Raw genomic sequence first — 20,402 nt, forward strand, 5'->3', positions numbered from 1 at the left:
CATCTTATAGCGTGCCTTAACCCCTGATCGCCAACCTTTCAGACAACAAGACCACGTGTGAAACTCACGACTGAAATAAACTTATCATGTCGTTCAAAGCCATGACAAGTTGACAACGTTTAATATTTTATTATTTCATTCGCATCTGTAAAAATTTATTAACGTATAAAATATTTCACAATGTTGGCAAATAATTACAAACTGCTCAAATAAGATCTTTGAAAAATGTAATTAATCAAGAAGTTTTGAAACCTAGCGTTGGTTTTATGGGAGAGTGCATTAGTCAGTCTCAGTATACATTCTGCTCGGCAGTCGACAGGGTGAAGTTTAGGTTAATGTGTTAAGTATTACGTTATTGTGAAACAATTTATCTCAAAATTCTGTAAAGGCAATTGGCAACTTATCTAGCTCATAAAATCTTGCAATTTGATCTAGGAGAACGTATGCACTCCAGCAAATGCGTACGGCGGTGCAGTGGGCGTATTGTGTCGAGTGATATCCAGATGGTCGGCATTGGTTTCTAATTTGACGTACTGAAGCCGTCTGGAACAAGAGTGCTAAGAGCCAAGCCATGGGGAAGAAAATTCATTCTCTCTGTTCACATGACCAGTGTAACAGCCAAAATAACAAGGGCTTTGTTGTTGTTGCTTAGACGTTTTGATGTTCGAATTTTGATAAGGATGTAGATCCTGCCAATACGGAAGTTCAGCCAATGTTGTAGCACGACAAGTTGATGCCCTAGTTACGTCGTGCGGTTCGGGTTAGTTTCACCGAGATGAGGAAAAGGTAACGAGCAACTTTTATCATTCTCTTTTTTAAACCCTTTTTGGAGCCTCCTTCTATTTTGTTCCTCCAGCTAATATAAAAGCTGTACAAAAAACGAAAGCAAATCTCAGAGGAGCAGGCAAAATGCATGGACATAATTTAAGTTGCTTCTGTAAAATCAACAAAACAAACAAAAAATATTATAAAATGGAATTTAATTTTAAAAAACAACAACAACAAACAAACAAAAAATGAAAAAAAAACAAATTTTCGTTTTTTTTTTCAGTTTTAAGAAAAATAAACACTCAGGAAACTGATATTATCATCTCTCTCTCTCTCTCTTTTTGTGCTTAAGTAGAAAGCATGTATGGCGAGCACTGCGAAAGTAACATAAAACATTTTGCGTAATCAAATTAAGTTGGGCGTCCATAGCCTAGTGGTTATGGCGTCTGTTGATCATCAATGACCCTAGATGAGGCTTAGAGGGATTGAAGCAATGTGCATGGAAACATGGAACATGGAACCTGAACCTGGGACGCGAGTCTACAGTCGATGATCAACTTTTGCCAAATTAACAACTTTTGAGATTAAAAATTAATAAAACAAAACAAAAGGCAGTGCATAAAATTAAGCAACGTAACGTAACGTAATAATGTCATTAATAATTAAACTAATAACACGTTCTGGTAGAAGATAGCAAATGATATCTTTCCAGGTGATCTGCTATGTCAACGTTCGAATCTTGACAGATGCCAAAAAATATTTTCAGCTTAAAGTTTCGTTTTAAGTCCATTTTTAGGTTTTTTATGTACTTGGGATTGTGTAGATATGCGTTTTAGAATTTTCCTTGGTTGCATACTGAATTTAATCGAGGGTTGCAACTTGAAAGTAACATGCTATTCTCCTTCTCCATTTCAAATTTTTTACCTTAAGCTGCAGTGACTTGCGTATGTGAGATGCGTGATGTTGACAACTTGTTATTATGGTGTGGCATTGTACGAACGTTTAGTAGATATTGAATTACTGATAGTCCGAGTTCCGGCTTACTATCAGAAGGTACTAGCGCGACACACAGAAAAGGGCGCCCTTTTTGTTTACTCCTTTTTTCGGCTTCGCGCTACTAGTACCTTCTCGTAGTAAGGGTCTCGGGTAATTGAGGCCGAGCCCGACTGAGTACTGTTTGGATATTCAAATTTTTCTTAGGTAGGCCTATCTGTTAAATTCATTTCTGCCATTGGAGCAGCTACAGGTATGAAAACTATTGATCCGGCAGCCGAATTTGGTGCTTTTTATTTTTAATTAGAAAAATTCCTTATAAAAATCAGTCCCAATAAATTCCTCCAATAATCCAGCATCATTCTTCTGTTGTTTTTAACTATTGCCTTCTTTAACTCCTTTGTTTGTCTTCGAATGAGGTAATAATTCAGCAAACACAAGAATGATGCTGGATATGTTTTATTTACAGTGACAACATAACATCGGTGGCATTCCCTTCGGACACCGAGTGATCCCAAGGCATCAGGTACATCCAGGATATCTGCAAGTACAATTTAAAAATTTATTCTGTTAACCCCTAACGATCAATCCAGGACTTGGTTTTCTTGTCTAGTCGTCTAAGGCGGTCTAAGGGTCTAAACGTTACAATCAGGTTGCAAAAAATATTGCAGAGATAAATTACTTGCTTTAAAAACAATATTTAGTAGCAAAGCTGGGTGCATAAAACATGCATTTTAATCTAGACAAATGAGAATACGAATTCATTACTTGGGAAACTGCTACGAATTGTGATTATTCCCCTCGCGCTAGGGAGTGCGTGGAACATCATTCAGAGAACTACGCTAGTGCCTGATGACATCCATAGGTGATTTTCTAGAACCCTCTCAGCTATTACTTTCCAATAGATTAAAGGTAGTAATTGCAACCTTTGGCAGGGCTTGTACCATTTGCCTCGGAAGGTGTATAAATGCCTGGTAGTATTCCAATGTTTGCTATCACTTACCGAGTTGAGCTCAGCAACAGCAGAACAGCAAGAAATCAATCTTTTCTTTAGAATGAAACAGCAGACGTAATTTAACTTTCTTATTTGATGTGAATTGGAAATATACTGTAATTTTCAGTAATTGCATGTTGTTCTCTCTTACAGGTTCGCTGTAATTGTCTTGGTAGTATTGTGTTCAGTTCAACCTTAGCTTAAAGAAACTGGTGATGATAGTTTTGCTCCTCTAACGAAAACATCGGAAGAAGAAAACTCGCCTGTGTCCCGCCTTAACATTGTTGAAGACGCAACGGGTAGACAGTCTTTGCCAATGCTTCCTCAACCATGCTCAACCAAGAATTACCATAGGGTCTACTGTACGTCTAGGTGTAAAGGTGTTCCGTAGGCCTATAATAGGCCTATCGTGAAACAAACTCGATTCACCATGACACGCTTGTTTTTTACACAAGTTTTATAAAGAGAAACATGTTAAATGCGAAGGGTTAACGAGAACATTTTTGTATGAAACATATCATTTGACATTAATGTTATACTTCAAGAACGACTGTGATGAACGAATAAATATGGGAGATGAAATGTTCAGCGCTTTAAAAAAACTTGGCCTCTAATAGTATTTTGGAGCTGCTTCAGTGTAGTAGCTTGGGGCAGAGTAGTACTTTGGAGCCTCAGTGTAATAGCTGGGAGCCGCATAAGTGGTGGTGTAGTATTCGGGCGCCTTTGTAGTGTAGTATTTTGGAGCCTCTGTATATTAGCTAGCAGTGGCATATGATGTGGTGTAGTATTCAGGTGCCTTGGTGGTGTAGTACTGTGGCTCTTCACTTTGGTAGTAGGTCGGAGCCGGATAGTACTTGGGAGCCTCAGTGTAGTAAACAGGGACAGCGTAAGTAGTGGTGTAGTATTCAGCTTTCTTGGTATAGTACTCCGGGGCTTTAGTTGTGTAGTATTCAACAGCCTTTGTGGTGTAATATTGGGGTGCCTCAGTGTAGTAAGATGGTGCAGCATATCTCCACACTCTCCTTCCTACCGTTACTGATCGATGAGTCCACTCGACTGATTCCAATTGAGTTTTGTCCTCATTTTATAAGAATTTTTGTCAGCCTGATGTGCACGCCATCAATAGCCCATGGCATTGAAAATTACAAGTGCTGTGTGATGCTTACCCCTCCTTTATTGCTATTTTCGCCTACCTTATGACATCATCTTCCCGATTTCCTTCTCTTTTTGGCCGTTGTCAATTGCGATTTAAGGCCACGTATTTTCTTGTCTTAAATTTTCATTCAAAACGTTATGATGGTAAGAATAAAAGAAGGACGTGTCCTTTAATGCCATTGCAATGTCAAACTCTAACTGGAATCGTAGGATTGACAATAATTGTCATAAATAAACAATAAGGATCCTACATAAGATTGTCGTTGCTTTTTCAACGGGTAACTGATTGAATGATAGAATGACAAGGGACATTGCTTAATGCTTATACGGGTAAATACAAATCTAAATATTGAACTCTAATAGTAAATTGAACTCGGCGATTAATATTTGCGCTCTCGTTTCGTATAACTCTTAGCCAATGCATAAACCCATTAGTGTCGACATCGGCCGCAAGGTGATATGGAGGATTCTTGCATGTCATTAACGGTGTTGATGCGTGATGCCACACCCTAAATCGTGAGTGCTAAATAATAATTCGAAATTTTAAACATTTAATTAAGTTATTTGTTTTATAGTCAAGTCAAATGATATTCAACACTGTTTCCCCGATAATGTTCATTTAAGACATTACGTCATAGTTTCTCAGAATTTAAATGGGAGTTAATTTATGTCGGAAATTGCCCGATTGTGTTATCAACGTAGTTTGGTGCCTAAATTCGCGGTATATAAGAGTTGAGTGCATTTCTATGTGTAGCGGCACTTGAAATGACTGGGTATGGCACCCTCCCAATGTTGGGATTGCTAGTAACCAAGAGTCTGTAAGCAAATACAACTCGAAACGTCAAGCGTTGGTATGGGATTGGCCCACCATTCCAATGCAAGGCTGAATAGAGAGGTAAGAGCTATCAGCTGATGTCATGATAGATCGGATCAATAGCTGTACTATTACGATTCGGTCCATCGTGACAGGTCTGGAGGATACTAGCATGTCATTCAAGAGCTTAGCGCAACCATTTTTTTCTTTTCTTTTTTTTCACAATCAAGTGAAATTGCGCAAACAATGAACTCTAGCTGCTAGTACCCAATTTTGAGCATTGACTTTCTACTTGACATTTTCAATGGAAAACTAGGAAAACCCACGATAGCGATGCAAATGCAGCATGAGAGGATCTTCGCTACACCACACAGTGCATAGAGGCGGGGTAAGAAACTGGAAATTCGAAAATGTTCAACTTCAAGATGCCTTTGGGCTAAAGCGATGAATCAGGGTGGCGGTAGGTATTATAAAAATGAACGTGTGAAGTGGAAGTAAACCAGTTACGTTGGTGCCTTCAAACTGACTCCATCGTCGGCAACATATTGCATCGGCGAAGTATTGCATATTCGGATGTCAATCATGCGTAAGACAAAGTCGTTCATTCATTTTTGCATTTTCCAGCAGCCCTAAAAACTATAATGTTTCCCCCACTAGTTCATTGTATGGATCGATTACTGAACTGTTTAATTTTTGAATTTGTAGGGGACTACGATGTCATGCTGCTGTTCGCTTTTGCCCTTTCGATGGCTACATCGCATAGGCGTAGAGTTCTCTAAATCCCGGGTGGGGCGGGGGCCAAACAAAATTTACCATCCCCCTCCAGGGCCCCAAAAATTTGCCCGTAGGCTATTAAAAAATTTCAACCAATTTTCAAACTGTTGAAAGTGAAACTGTATTGAAACAACAAGCGCATGGTGCATTTGATTCATAAGGAGGAGGACAAGGATTCAAGGAATGAAGTGTTCTGGATTTTAGATAACTGGATTAATAAATAATATTGAATATTGCACCTGCTTAAGCTTAACAAAAACATTAATTCCTAAGAGTCAATTGGCTTTACATTTGACTTGCCGTTTGTGGCATTTGACATAGAAAATGTTCGCATACGCAAGTGAACTTTGGCAATGAAATTATCTAAAAGCACGTCCAATTCAAAAGTTTTAACGATATCACGGTGAGTGTTTAGTAGAGCGACGGCGTTCAATCTTTTCTGAGTCATTGTTGAGCGTAGGTAACTTTTGAGTCGCCTTAAACCGGAATATGAACGCTCAGCGGTGCAAGTCGTGACTGCCATAGTAAGAACGATCTTGACTAGCTTGACAACTTCGGATGCTAAAGAGCGCATACCCATATGATGATCCATCTTGAGGAAGTCGAGAAAGTCCTGAAAATCTTTAATCTCTTTTTTTTCACTCTTGGCTGCATCCAGTTCAATATTTCGATTAAGTAGGATTCGCTGATAATCTTCAAAATCATTCTGATAGAATTCCTCTAAATATTCAACTCCAGTTTTCCCAATGAGAAATTCTTCAACTTTCTTCAAATGGGTCGTAGTCGAACTTGGTTCGAAACGGTCCGAAAGCCCAACAATGACTCCGTCGTAAGCAGCGAAGTAAATCTTGCGATACATTTCTTTCGGCGTAATGCTCTAATAACAAGGAAAATTCAACTCTAGAAATTTGAAAGAGCAGAGCAGAAGAGAAGTAAAGAAATAAACAATAGGTGTCCCAGCGTTGCCAGTTTAAATTTCTTATAGCCAACACGTCTACTACTCTACTTTAATATTTTTCAGTAAAATAGTAAAAAAATATGGTTTAAAGACGAAAAAGCGTAATTATATTTTCATTTGATTTAAAAAATACATTTTTTGGAGGATTTCCCGGTGGGGGCCAAATTTTCCCGGTGGGGGCGGTCGCCCCAACCGCCCCCACGGTGTCTACGCCTATGCTACATCGGCGGGTACCGATGGGTTTGTCCTCATCTGGACACTAGACTACACAACCCCTACGCCCTACTACACCACCTCGTATGCTGCTTCCTCTTACAGCACCAAGGCTCTCGAATATTATACCACATATGCAGCTCCCAGCTACTACACCGAATCTCCCAACTACTTAGTCTACTACACGACCAGAACGCCCAAATACTACACGACCATATACTCCGCTCCAACATACTACACTCAAGCCATTAAATACTATGCTGCTCAAAGGTATTGTACACCATTTCTTCGGCAGAGCAAATACTACCTCATTATAACAGTGTACGCTCTCTACCTGACCTCAGGTTAAACCATCAAATCTATGACCGCCGAGTGCTGACGTGTACTTCTTTATTTTAACATTTTTACCTTAAGCTCCACCAAATTCCTTATGGAACTGCTTGATTTTGAAAACTTGCTACTACGTTATGTTATTGTACTAGCGTTTTCGGGGATATTAGATTACTGATTTACTGAATTTTAGAATTTAGAAATATGTTATATTAATTCCTGTCATTGGAGCAGCCATAGGTATTTAAACTATTGATCCAGCAGCCGAAACTGGCGCTTTTCTATTTTTATTTATAAAACTTACGACCAGCTGTTGCCGTTAAAGGGTACGGACGCTGACTGGTAGTTGTTATACAAGTTTTCACAAATATGTTGTTTGTGTAAAAAAATCTTTGTGAAAAACTGGCTTGCAATGAAGTTGAGTTATGGTTCCAAAGCTGCATTATGGGGATAGAAAGTCTCACTATAGAATTAGACAATCCTGTTGGAATTTATTTTCCTGGAGAGGAAGTGTCTGGAGTAGTTCACATCTCAAATGTCAGCAGTAAAATACTGAAAGGTTTTTATTGATGTCTTTTAAAATTTCACTCATTGTTACACTTTTAACATGGTATAATAGCATAGTAGGCGTACTCCTGTAGCTCTTCCCACAAAAATCTGGACCAGATCTTGATATTCCGTAAATGGCAACGTTTAGGTCGAATGGGGCAGATTTTACATGGGTTTATATGGGACTACCTCGAATTAATAAATCCATCTTTAAGAAAAAAAAAAATTTTTCTAAAATAAAATCTGATTCATATGTAGAATTTTTTTCTTCATACAGCTCATTTTATTTAAATGATTTTTTTATTTCTAAATAATTATTAAAAATAAGAAAAAAGCCACGAAAATAATTAAAAACGTATCCCACAAGCCACTAACAATTTGATAACTAACAGCTAGCATACTGATAAAATAATTTTGTGTTTCCATATGCTACCCGATTACCCGACCCGATAATGACAATAAAAAGTAATGGAAAGACTCTATTTTGTATTGCAAAAATAGTTCTACTTAGCCGGGGGGTAGGGGAGTCTACCGAGTCTACACTTTTCCAGACATTAATACCTAGGGCAAAAAAAAAGGTGTCTGGACTGACATTACCCAACCCCCCTTATGATGATTTTGCGCCAAAACCGCCCTACCTCTCCTTAAAAAGGTATACTATTAATATTTTCTACCCACAGATGGCTTTTTCAAAACAAATCGGTGTTCACCTTTTTGTGCAGGATACTGTACCATGGATGAACTTGCATCTCTTTTGGGACCGTCAGAAGTGTGCTACATCTCTCAAGACGACAAAGCAAGGTATTTATAATTTCAAATAATTTCTGGCCTTTTATGAGAACTATTTTTCTATTGTCACTGTCTTTTTATTTACTGCGGTTATAAAATTAACGTGGAATTATTGGTTATTTTCAAAAGAGTGGCTATAGGGATAACGGCAGAAAATGTACAGGCCCCTATGCTTATGCACATGCAGTATCGGGTAAAACTTTCGGACCATGATTGGGTTGTCGCAGCTGGGCACAAGCTCATCCCATCTGTATATGCAGGCATAGCTGTTGACAGAAATGGCCTAGGAATGCCCGGTGCTGTCGGATATTCAGGTCCAACTTATGTCGCCATTCGCTCCGGCAAACATGGTTCTTCAACTGCTTTAAGTCATTGTATGGACTTTGAACGATTACTGAACCTCCCTGAATTCAACTCTATTACAAAAAGTTCAGATGAGAGAGTGAAGCCGATTGTTATGTTCTCAGGTATAAAATCAAATTGATGAATGAAATTTAATTTCTAACACTTTTTGTATAACTATTTTCTTTCTACCAGTTGATGGGGGTCCTGACGAAAATCCTCGTTACAACAAAGTAATTGAAGTTGCAATACATCACTTTGTGTCACACGATCTTGATGCGATTTTCATCTTTACCAATGCACCAGGTAATATCAACTTTATAACAATCCTATTGGATGAGATTTTTTACACACCTATATACAAACCGCCTTTTCATTATATTTTCACATAAAAAGGCAGGAGTGCCCATAATCGAGCAGAGCGAAGGATGGCCCCTTTAAGTCGCCCACTATCTGGGTTAATTCTTCCTCATAATTACTACGGGAACCCCCTTGACGCAGCTGGTAAAACCATCGATGTGGACCTTGAAAAACAGAACTTTGAAAAAGCTGGGACTACTCTGGCAGAGGTATGGAGCGAAGTAGTATTTGATGGATATCCTTGTGTTGCTGAATATGTGGATCCGAATTATTATGAATTCAGTCAAGATCGGCTCAACGTGAAAGATCAGTATTGGTTTTCGGAGCATGTTCGCACGAGCCAGTACTTTACGCAAATTGTTAAGTGTAAAAATCTAATGTGTTGTATTAACGAGCCGAGAAGCTCATACTTGGCCGTTGTTCCTACGCGGTTTATTCCTCCTCCGATTCCATTGATCCAAACTGACAAAGGGTTAAAAGCTTCTGATCGAAGTGGCTTTGAAAGTCACGTCTTTCCTTCTTTATTTTTATCGTTCCATCTTTCACGCGACTTATTGCCTAATTCAACTAAAGAATTCCTTACGCTCCCTTATGATCTTTACACACCCTCAGTTGAGTCGCAGTTATTGGATCGAATTTTCCAAAAATGTTCGCTTTATTTTGCATCGAAAGTTATGCTGAAGAGTCACATGATTGTACACAAAAAAAAGACTCAAAGCGCAAGTGCAGTTATTGAGAAAGAGTTCATCGTCACAAGAACTAGACCTGTTCGCATCGCAGCGATGCGACAGAGAGAAATGATGGCTATCATTGTATCAGATGATAATAATGGCTTAGAAGCAGAGGACGCAGAATGGATTGACAAAGACGAATTGGATATTTCTGGAATCCCACCATTTGTCGAAAAGCCCTCGATCTTATCGTGCCCAGTTGTGACGCTTGAAGACCATTTTGATAATCCATGGGAGAACGATGAGTGAATTAAAAAATAAGTCATATCCTGCCTATTAAATTGTTTATAACGCAGTTACACCCAGAATCAATCAATATTTGTGAGCAAATTGTTGTTTCATGTAAAAGTTAAACGGTTGCTAAAATACAGTTTTTTAAACCCTTTATTTGCCTACTTTTTAAGATATAGTTTTTAGGGGGGGGGGGGTCTTGCCGTTTACTACGTAATTAGGGGGGAGGGGGTTTCCGATTCTACTCAGCTTACCACAATAGGGGGGGAGGGGGTCCAAAAACCGTTAAAAAAGTTACTACGTAATTTATGAACAGCCCCTTACTACACAACAACCTATGCTACTGCCAGCTACTACACCGAGGCACCTAAGTACTACTCAGCTCCAAGTTTAGGGGCCGTTCACATACTACGTAGTGGGATTTTGGCGGCGATTTTTACCCGCCTCCCTCCCCCTTGTAGTATATTGAAGTGTTCGGGCTGACTCCCCCCCTTGAAATTACGTAGTAGTTCGCTCGACCCCCCCTAAAAAATATAGGCCTATATATATTTCGAAACTCAATTATTTCTGTATTAAAAAAGTAAGCATTCTTTGTATCATTTTTGGTACAGTGACATATTGAAAATTAACGATGCAAAGTATTTTTCTGGTTGCCAGATTCTACTTTTTAACGGATTAATAATACAATTATTAAACAGAAACATTTTCCCATGGACTAGCATAATGATCATCAATAGAGCAAATGGGCATTAAGGGAACTGAAGTATTGTTTGCTTCCACTGGATATCCAGGAATTCGGCCTGACAAGTCTAGTTCATCTTTCTCAATCCATTCGGCGTCTTTCGGACCATTTTCACTGTTAGCAATTATTACCATCATTTATCTTGAACAGTCGACTGCTCATGAGGAGCTTTCGCCAAAAATAAACAACGACAGCGTTGCCAGCTTAGGAAAAACAAAATTGTTTTTTTAAATTGGAAAATTTTTGAAAATTTGTTTCTACTACGTATCAAATCCCCGGGCTCCCCCCCCCCCGTAGTATTTTGAAGTAATTTGTCTGACCCCCTCCCCCCCCTAAGCTCACTACGTAGTATGTGAACGACCCCATTACTATTAGACTGAAGCCCCCAAAATATATCTAAAAAAGTTCACGGTTGAGCGCCGTAGGGAGCTGCCCCATAGGCCATGCCCGTGCTCCTTTTTGGTCCGTAGACCGAGGCGGAAGTTAGTTCCTCATTGAATGGAATTATGGTACTTGCTGATGGACGCAAAGTACACAAAGAAAATGAGTGTGAAAACTCAAGTAAACTGGGCAAGTTCGATTTGCTTCCCCAATTCTTAGCAGAAGAATGCCCCACCTGACCATTTACGTGAACCTTCGCACAGTCCTAATCGTTTCTACGTTACTACCCCGTGGGCAGATAATTTCGAAACTATCGGGACTGCAACCGGGACTCACGTCAAATTTACTTGTTAAGCGGGGGGTGGCAACTCCCAAAACCGACTTTCTTCCTACTCGAGTTTCACTTTTCTTTATTTTTTTTCATTACCATACTTACCAAGTCTCTCGTTCGGCTGGATCTTTATCCTTTATCTTCTTGTAGGAGCAGAGAGAGACTGAGCCACTCCTACAGGGAGCCGTCCGCTCCCTATAGATGGAAAAGCAGTCTTGAAGTTTCAATAATCATTGGTAAGTGCGCCATTTTGCCACCAGGTGGCTTGGTATTCCTACATGTTTCTGTTGTGCGTTGTCTGCTGCAACCTGCAAAGCAACGCGTGAAAAACTCAAAATGTCGGTTTCGCTGGGATCTGCATCAGTGTTTTGTATTTGACAAAAGTTATGTATTTGATCAAATAAAATACATGTATCTTAAAATACATGGTATTCCAAATACATTTTTTTCATTAATTGGTCAAATACCAAATAAAATAAAATACAAATACCAAATAAAATACCAAATACTCTAAATTTTTATATTGTGCCTCCTCCAACAACATTTCTTTATGTACAGTATCCTGCACAAAAATCCGAACACCGATTTAATTTTTTAAAGCCACCTATTGGCGGGGTAATGGGTTTTTTGTTTGTTTTTCTTTAAGGGGGAGGGTAGACGGGGTGATGGACACGACAGGGTAGGTAGGGTATGCCTTAAGGTATTACGCTTTAAGGCAAGTTACAGGTCGGGACATTTTTGCAACCCCCAGGGTGGTGTGTTTTTTAAAACGACAGTTAGAAATTTAGGGCTTGGGCATGGTAATGTTGCTTACCGAAACAATTAAGCTTATGTTCCAGCTGCCTGTAAATGTTTACATCGCTGTCAATGGCGTAGGTGTAGCGTTTCTGAATGTGGTGCTGGAGATCGGTGTTCGATTCTAGATGAGGTGATGAGTTAATATTGTTGACTTACGAGAAATTCTCGTTCACATATAAAATAAATTTTCATCGAGCAATATATGCTTTTTTTGTTTATTAAATAATTTTAAAAATAATAATCTCCTTCGTTCTAGAGAAATTATTATTCCCAGCAAATTCGAATAAAGAATATTATAATGATACCATATATTTTACAAATCCTTTTTGGGATTCGAACACTGATCTACGGCGTCGCAATCAGAGGCTCTACACATATGCCATCGGTATCGAATTAATTGTGCACAGGCAGCTTTATAATTTATTTGGGTAAGGAGTATTACACAGCCTAAGTCCAACATTTCCAACTGTCATTTAAAAAAAACACACCACCCTGGGGGTTGCAAAAATGTCCCGACCTGTTACTTGCCTTAAAGCGTAATACCTTAAGGCATTTAAAAAATGTCTAGACTTACCCAACCCTGCCCTATGTGTCCATCGCCACGTCTACCCTCCCTCTTAAAGAAAAACAAACAAAAAACCCTTTACCCCGCCAATAGGTGGGTTTAAAAAATTAAATCGGTGTTCGGATTTTTGTGCAGGATACTGTACATGTCCTGTCAAGTTTGATACAGGGAAAAAATGTGTTTAAATTTGATGAAAGGTCATTCAATAGATCTGAATATCATTTCCATACCAAATTCTTCATCGACAGTTGGATGGAGCAGTTTTCTGCCCAGGGGCCGTATTCTAGCCTTGGCTTAAATTCTGGTCTTAAACTTACTAAAATTTCTTATAAAATTTCCTCACGTAAGTTAGGAAAAAATGTAAGTTCGTTATTTCAATAAACACGTATTCTAGCTTAAATTTTCTTACTTTTATTTCTGAACTTAGTATAAGTTCAAATTCCAAGATCAGATTTTTCAAGCATAGAATTTTTTTTTTCTTAGAGGGCGGACCTTATAGCGACCAATAAGAATATTCGTTTCATGACATTGCGTACAGTAATAGATGCTGTTTACTTTATTATTATTACAAGGCGTCTGCTAGAGCTAGAATCTAGTTAGTATTTTTAAAGTTATGAGATTCTTTGATTGACAGTTTTGGTATCTTGAACTGTGTTTATTGTGCTAGTGAAAGACTTACGAGATTGAAATGGCCCCAGCAATAAAAGAAAAAGCGTGGTCGTCATTCCTAATAGAAATTTTAGTTGATGAGTACATCGCAAGAAAGTTAACTTAGCTATAATTGTGTGGCTTATTAGTTTAATGTAAACTTGATTGTTGATTGTAATTAGTCTACAAACAACTTGCGGCCCAATTTGTTGGAAATGAGCCTTATGGTTAATCAGCCAATGCAACAGTTAATACACATGGAAATGTTGTAGTAGCTTAACACTACTAATAATATGAAATAGAGAATACCTTCGATATACCAAATAGAAGCTTTATCGAATCTAAATACTTTGTAAATTTTATTATCGTCAAATATATCAAAAATATCAGCACGTTGACCATAAAACGGAACCATTCTCCTTCTCACTTCTATTCGTTTTTCATACAATTCATCCTCATTCGCATCACTGTCATTGTCACTATTTAAAACTTCGTTCAAAACATCAAGGTGACGTTCAAACTTGTCGATGTTATTCATCTTCAATTATTCATCAACAATCAACAAGACCACTAGATGTTGTTACTTGAAAATCAAAACAATGACACGTGAAAATACTAAAAACTAGGACAACAATAGCTGTAAGCATTAGCCTTAGCACGGAATTTTAAGAAAATAACCGCTGTAAGCCAACTAATAGTTGGCTTACAAAAATTTACTTTCTTAAGTTTAAAAAGACAAGTTCAAAATATTTCTTAAGAAAAAAAGGTGAGTTCAGAAAAGCTAGAATACGGTTTTAGGTAAATCCAAGCATAAATTGGATTTTTAAGCAAAAAACAGTAAGTTAAGAAAAAATTCCGTGCTTAAGTCAAGGCTAGAATACGGCCCCAGCTAAAGCTTTTGGTGGTCTTCCTCTTGGTCTTCCAGTCTGGCCACACATACTGATTTTCCCCTGGCTGCAGAGGGTGGTGACATTCTCTATACTTGAAATTTTTCTGCTTGCCTGCTTCTAAGTTACATTTAACAGATTTCTTATTTACCTATTGCTGGGATTGAACAATATAATCATGAGAAATACCTTTGTTTAGCTAAGTCGAGCTATGCATGAGTCTGACATGTGAAAGTCCAACGCACCACTATGCAGTATGCAAGAATATCCACTTTCAACTGATCCAATCTTTGAAAATGAAATTCCAATGAGAATGGACGGAGATTGGACTGTTTGACTGTCAAATCAAATTATAATAATAATTTATCAAATTAAGGTTATATATCAATAGTTCAATACCTTTTACCTTACCTTCCCATTTCCCAAATAGTATAAACACTTGTTTGCTCTCTTGTAGCGTAGCACATAGCAGACAATCCACGCGACTCCTAAACTATTCCACAAATTAATCCTATAGGGCTGTTTGACACGGTAAAATCTGTGAACCAACTTTCAAAGTTTCAATGCTCATTGGCTAGTTTCGTCTGCTTCAACAAACAAAAATTGAATCAGCCGAAACCAGCCAATGAGCATTGAAAGATTTACAGGGTTGCCGCACTGTAATACACCGTGTTGAACAGCCCTATATTCCTATCAAACTTAACCATTCTTTTAAAAATTATAATTCAAAAAGTATTTTCGAATGTATTTGGTATTTTAATCATATTTAGTATCAAATACCAAATAAAATACAGCTATAAGAATACGTTCAAAGGTCAAATACAAATACCATGGTATATGGGATGGTAGACGTGCGCCTGCAACACACCCGGTAAGGCTTTGAGACCAAAAATCCCTTGTAGACTGTAGTGCTCCCAGCGGCTTCTGCCTTAACTTGACTATGGGTCGTGGACCGCCGATTTCATTTTGATACAAAGTTACTGACACATTGAGTATTCGTCTGCTGTTAGAAAACAAAAATACACAGTGAGTAGATCTTTATTAGTTTTCTGTATTGCAAATGGTATGTAATATTGGCAGTGTTGCAGACGGCCCCGTCTGTCTCCTTACTCCACCTATGAGTCCCTTGCTGTATTGTTTGGGTGCCCTGTGGGCCCTTGTGATTGTCCCTTGTGACCGTCAGTTGGCGTGACTGTCACGTAAGCCGGCCGGCGCACGAGTAGGACGGTTAGACCTGGCGTAGCAGTCGAGACAAGTGTGTCTCCGTAAGTCTTACTGTCGTAAGCAAGTTTAAGAGAGAGCTTTGGCCAACACCTGGCTCCTTCGCGTGCATTGTGTTTCTTGTGTTTAATATATTCGTGTAAGAACCCTAATTCATTTGTCGTTTACTTATTTATTCGTGTAATTTAAACAATCTGATTAGTCGAATCCGCTCGTCGGCTGAGCAGATTGCAACAGCAGTAATCGTTATTACAAAGATAAACAAACAAAAAGATATAACGGGAAAAAATCCTCCTAAATACGTTCCTCTTGCGACAAGTCATGGAGAGGTATTTCTTGCAACCTTTGCAGTTTGAATTAGTATTCCTTAGTTTGTTCCTAGTTTGTATTAGTATTCCTTCGTTTGATGCAACCTTTGGTTCAGCTGCAACAGCAGGGATGACAGCATCAGCAAGGCATTCATCGGAAGAAATTAATGATAGACCTATGTTGAAAAGTATAATATAAGTATAACCTTGGTACTCCTGGGTTTCACAATATATCAAGTTACTATTGTTTTAATAAAACATATAAATATCACACATACCTGCTGTTGAGCTATCGTTAAGGATACGTGGCTTTAAGGCATTTCTGGTACGTTTAAAGGTTGCTATACCTGTTGTTACACAGATTTGTTACATTTTAAACACTGCCAATTACAATTGAACAATATATATTGGCTACCTTCCAAATTTTTTGTGGGTACCACTTGTTTCGTCAGCAAACGGTTTCTGGCTGCTGGAACATATTCGTTGCCTATTTGATGTCCTTTGTGAATTTCACTTTTGTCAAAATGTGCCTCACACAACTTTGATGATTTTGTCAACCCAGGTTTGACAATTTGGTTTTTGCCATTCCGCCAATTTTCCTGATGGAACGACAAACAAAGATTTGACGTTTTCCTAATCAATCAAACCACAAAGAAAGCACATTTTCAATTTAGGCATTATCGGACGTGCATGCAGAGAAACTCCATTAACAAGTAAATTGTAATGGCTGCATGCTTCTAAAAACTAGATGTAGAAACTTTTATTTCTTACCGCTAGATGGGTGTTATAAGGGGTATAACGCTAGTTAAAAATTGGTCTCAAAGCCTTACCGGGTGTGTTGCAGGCGCACGTCTACCATCCCATATACCATGCAAATACGTATTAAAATACGTATTTTTCTGTATTTTATTTGATAAGTATTTTATTTTATTGTCCAAATACAAAACACTGATCTGCATCGGTAGTTAATCCCCTAATAGAAAGATAAATTTAAAATGATTGCTACCAGTCCGCCCGCAGAATGTTTGCTGTAACTACTCAAATAATTCCTTACAGACTTACATTAAATCTATCAGAATAAATGCAGCAGGTATCATTGGGAACTCAAGTTTTTCCTTAGACATAAAAAACCTTATCCCTGAGGGTATATATGTATATATACTGAAGGACTTTAACAATTTTAGGGTGTGGGGTATAGGGGGTAGGGTAGTAGTAGTAGATCTCAGAAGGTTTAATGTCCATTATGTATTTCCATATACGTTTCTTCCCTGAATGACCAATCGTCCCCAAATTTTGTACAAAATTCTGTCAAAATTTGATACGTGGTATAGTAGCTTTTTCATTTGATTCTATTACAGTTTTAAAAAATTAATTTGCGTAATTGTTACCTAGCTGGTTGCCGAATCCTAGGCAGTGAATTTGATTTTGTTTGCGTAACCTTACAACTGTCAATGCATTGCAGTCAGTGCAGAAGGCTGTATAACAGTCACTAAACAGTAAGTGTTTTCTTTAACAAAATGTTTTAAGCAGTAGATTTTTATATATTTTTTTATATTGCAGTAGTAAACATGCTGCCAGAACGGAGACTATGAAAAAGAAAGTTACACAGCGGCGACAAGATAACTAATTTTAGATGCTATATGCTATATCCACATGTATGTGTGTTATAGCTCAGCGGTAAGGTGTTGGGCTCATAACACCAAGATCAATGGATCAATACTCTTTAAAACGCAAAATTTATTTAGTTTTTTCCTTTTTATGCGTATATTTTGTTAAATTTTTAAGTCGCTTAGTATGTCTTAAACTTAAACTATCCTAAGTAATATTTATATGGTTACATTCCCTGAAATTGCTTTTACAAGACAATTCAATTTGTTGTCTTTTTTGAGGAAAAATCTTCATCTAATTCACGATTGCATTCTCATTTTTTTTTACATAAGTCCCCGTGTTGCTAATTCCGGACAGTATACTGCTGCAGATGATGTAAAATTAAACTGCTATTCATACTAGTCGCATTATGTCAATAACAGCGTAGTGGTAAGGGGTTGCGCTGGCATCATTAAGTTTAATTGTTCAATACTCATGCGGAAATAAAACATTTTTTCTTCATGTCATTGTTTTCTAATTTTTGGAAAAATTTTTTAAGTCGCTTAATAGGTCTTAAACTAACATTATCCTAGCCAATATTGATATGGTTAGATTCCCAGAAGTGTATTAAAAAAAACTATTGCATTCGGTAGTACATTTTTTGTATAAAATTCTTCAAATTCGTTATTGCATTTTAATTTTTGTACATAAGCTCCCGTGCTGCTAATTCCGGACAGTAGACTACAGCAGATGAACACTATAAATTGATTGAAATTTAGAAATCTTGGATCCAAAATCTGTTTATCTTTGGCCCACGTTACATGTCTATAGACAATTTTTTTTTCAAAAAAATTGCCCGAAGGACATTACCGAAGGAATCTTGTTTTTCTAAATTACAAAGTAGGTTAACTGATACTTCCAGTTATAAACCAATGTCTAAGCGGATTACATGATGTTACTTTGATATTGTCAGGCGTTTATCATTATTTACTAGAATCCAAGAAGGTATGCTGAATTTTTTGTTGTCGCAACCAGGTGTTGTAATACTTTCTTTGTGCAGACAGTAACTTTTGATTACTCTACGAGATTGTATTTTTAAAATTTCCTCCCTAACAATTGTTTCTCATTTCTTTTATTTTATGTCATAGGTACTGCTTAACTGGACATCGATGGCAGGTTAATTTTTAAAAAATTTTATGCTTTTGTTTTATTCTTGTTTGAACTTTTAATTACAGCCGTCATTTGCAAAAAAGATGCACCTGTAAATACTTTTCAGGGTAGGACAAAGTAGGATTGCCTATTTTGTAGGCAGGTTTTATATGCTGTCAAACACAACAATCAAAATTATTCCTGTCTTATCTCCTAATATTGTTTCAATCTAGTATTCCGTTAAATTTTCGTGAATACTAGGTTTAATTTTTCAAGTTCTATTGTAAAAGCGGTGAAATCAACCCGATATTCCAAGATTCGTTTTATTTATTTATTTATTTTTATAAGGTCATCCTATAGACCTTATTAAGATCCAAAGGTATGGGTCAAGCCTACCCCCTAGCGGCGCGTTTCAGTGTGAAGGGGTGCCGTGAACAGCCGCTTTTTATTTGGCTTGCCGCATGTGGCATGGTGGGTTATGTGGCATGTGGCATGCCACATGCGGCGAGCCAAATAAAAAGCGGCTGTTCATGGCACCCCTTCACACTGAAACGCACCGCTAGGGGGGAGGCTTGACCCATACCTTTGGATCTTAATAAGGTCTATACTCCTTTTTAAAAAATACCAGATGTCGCATTTGCCTGGCGTTTGAATGGGTGTTCCTAAACGGCGGAGGCGGAATGGCGGAACCTAAACGGCGGAATAGTAGGCGGAATGGGCATCAAAATATGGCTGCAGAATACGCCTAATTGGCGGAACGGTGGAATGTCCACATTAATTTACTTTTGAACCTATATTTAACGATTTCTATAGTGATATTTAATTGATTATTATGTCAGAAATAAAAAACTGGTTAAATTAAATTTTTTAAGTTAAAAAAGAGTTATATTTCTTTGTAAAACATGTTTCCGGGAAAATAAATTACATATATTTTCCGCTAATTAGCGCACTTGTAACAACGCCACACTGCGCGTTTTTCATTCAAACATCCGATGGAATAATTTCGCACTGGGGATGATACCACCTCTTACAATTAATGCAGCCCACTACCGTTCGAAACCTTTCAGGCATACCGCAGCATCGAATGGCACTTCACTTAGCACTGGAACTCATTCGTCTTCAAATAAATCCATCACATCAGAAAATGGGTTAGTCATTTTTAAACTAAGCCGTATAAGAAAGCACACTGCGAGGGTGAAAAGTGGCCGATGACTAACCTTCAACGGTTTAATGGGGTTTGGGTTTCAGCAACTGACCTTGGAGACTAAATCAGTTATTTAGCTGTGCTAAAGTTCTAGCTCAGTACATGGCATTCCATTTCTTTGAAGCTGAAGTTAAAATAATGAACAATTTTACTCTCTTTATTTTATGTATTTTACCATTATTTATTTAGTTATACATTATTTACATACGTATTTAAAATACATAAGCATTCGCCACTGTAGTGTTCTGTGAACTTATTCCTCCAATCCGTTCCGCCATTTAGACCTAGCATAGGTATACAAGGAGCAGGCTAGTTGGCGGAACGGGCAAACAAAAACAATGTCCATTCCGCCTTGATTCCGCCGTTTAGGTTCCGCCAATCCGCCATTCCGCATCCGCCGTTTAGGAACACCCCGTTTGAATACTTTCGAGAGGGTTAGCCACGACGGATTCAGATACTGTTTTGTCGCAGACCCTTCCGCATGCAGCCAGAGCAGAGTCTAAGTTCGTAGGCCATTACGTAGACAGTCAAAATCTGAAAGTATTTGATGACTTCTTTACTTGATTCTTGGTCAGATTTT

At 37.9% G+C, this 20,402-nt stretch overlaps 1 protein-coding gene and 2 long non-coding RNA genes across 8 annotated transcripts; 2 read left to right on the forward strand and 1 right to left on the reverse strand.

The window, feature by feature from the left end:
- Nucleotides 1–282: 282 nt before the first annotated feature.
- LOC123475416 lies at nt 283–3,341 on the forward strand. 5 transcript variants are annotated; one of them, XR_006650447.1, is made up of 5 exons: nt 283–331; nt 436–786; nt 1,969–2,626; nt 2,697–2,830; nt 2,909–3,341. It is a non-coding gene; the product is annotated as an uncharacterized LOC123475416 (long non-coding RNA). The 5 variants fall into 5 exon arrangements; XR_006650450.1 differs by lacking the exon at nt 283–331 and having other exon boundaries at nt 367–786; nt 1,969–2,014; nt 2,231–2,626; XR_006650446.1 differs by lacking the exon at nt 283–331 and having other exon boundaries at nt 366–786.
- A 4,933-nt stretch (nt 3,342–8,274) lies between these two features.
- LOC123475236 lies at nt 8,275–10,157 on the forward strand. Its single transcript, XM_045177655.1, has 4 exons — nt 8,275–8,349; nt 8,467–8,804; nt 8,875–8,985; nt 9,076–10,157. Exons 1-4 carry the CDS (start codon nt 8,282–8,284, stop codon nt 10,017–10,019), a joined length of 1,461 nt encoding a protein of 486 aa, XP_045033590.1. The 5' UTR covers nt 8,275–8,281; the 3' UTR covers nt 10,020–10,157.
- A 3,723-nt stretch (nt 10,158–13,880) lies between these two features.
- On the reverse strand, nt 13,881–14,960 carry LOC123475206. Of its 2 annotated transcripts, none has more exons than XR_006649994.1 (3): nt 14,765–14,960; nt 14,543–14,690; nt 13,881–14,473 (listed from the first exon to the last, which is right to left on the reverse strand). It is a non-coding gene; the product is annotated as an uncharacterized LOC123475206 (long non-coding RNA). The 2 variants fall into 2 exon arrangements; XR_006649993.1 differs by having other exon boundaries at nt 14,753–14,957.
- Nucleotides 14,961–20,402: the final 5,442 nt, after the last annotated feature.

Source organism: Daphnia magna, linkage group LG8, assembly GCF_020631705.1.
Source record: "Daphnia magna isolate NIES linkage group LG8, ASM2063170v1.1, whole genome shotgun sequence".
Taxonomy (NCBI): domain Eukaryota; kingdom Metazoa; phylum Arthropoda; class Branchiopoda; order Diplostraca; family Daphniidae; genus Daphnia; species Daphnia magna.

Bases quoted from the DNA above. Each gene is read 5' to 3' on its own strand.
- LOC123475236 (XM_045177655.1), top strand. From the start codon at position 8,282: ATGGATGAACTTGCATCTCTTTTGGGACCGTCAGAAGTGTGCTACATC. The intron at 8,805-8,874 runs GTATAAAATCAA...TCTTTCTACCAG, and splicing joins GCCGATTGTTATGTTCTCAG to TTGATGGGGGTCCTGACGAA. The intron at 8,986-9,075 runs GTAATATCAACT...TCACATAAAAAG, and splicing joins CATCTTTACCAATGCACCAG to GCAGGAGTGCCCATAATCGA.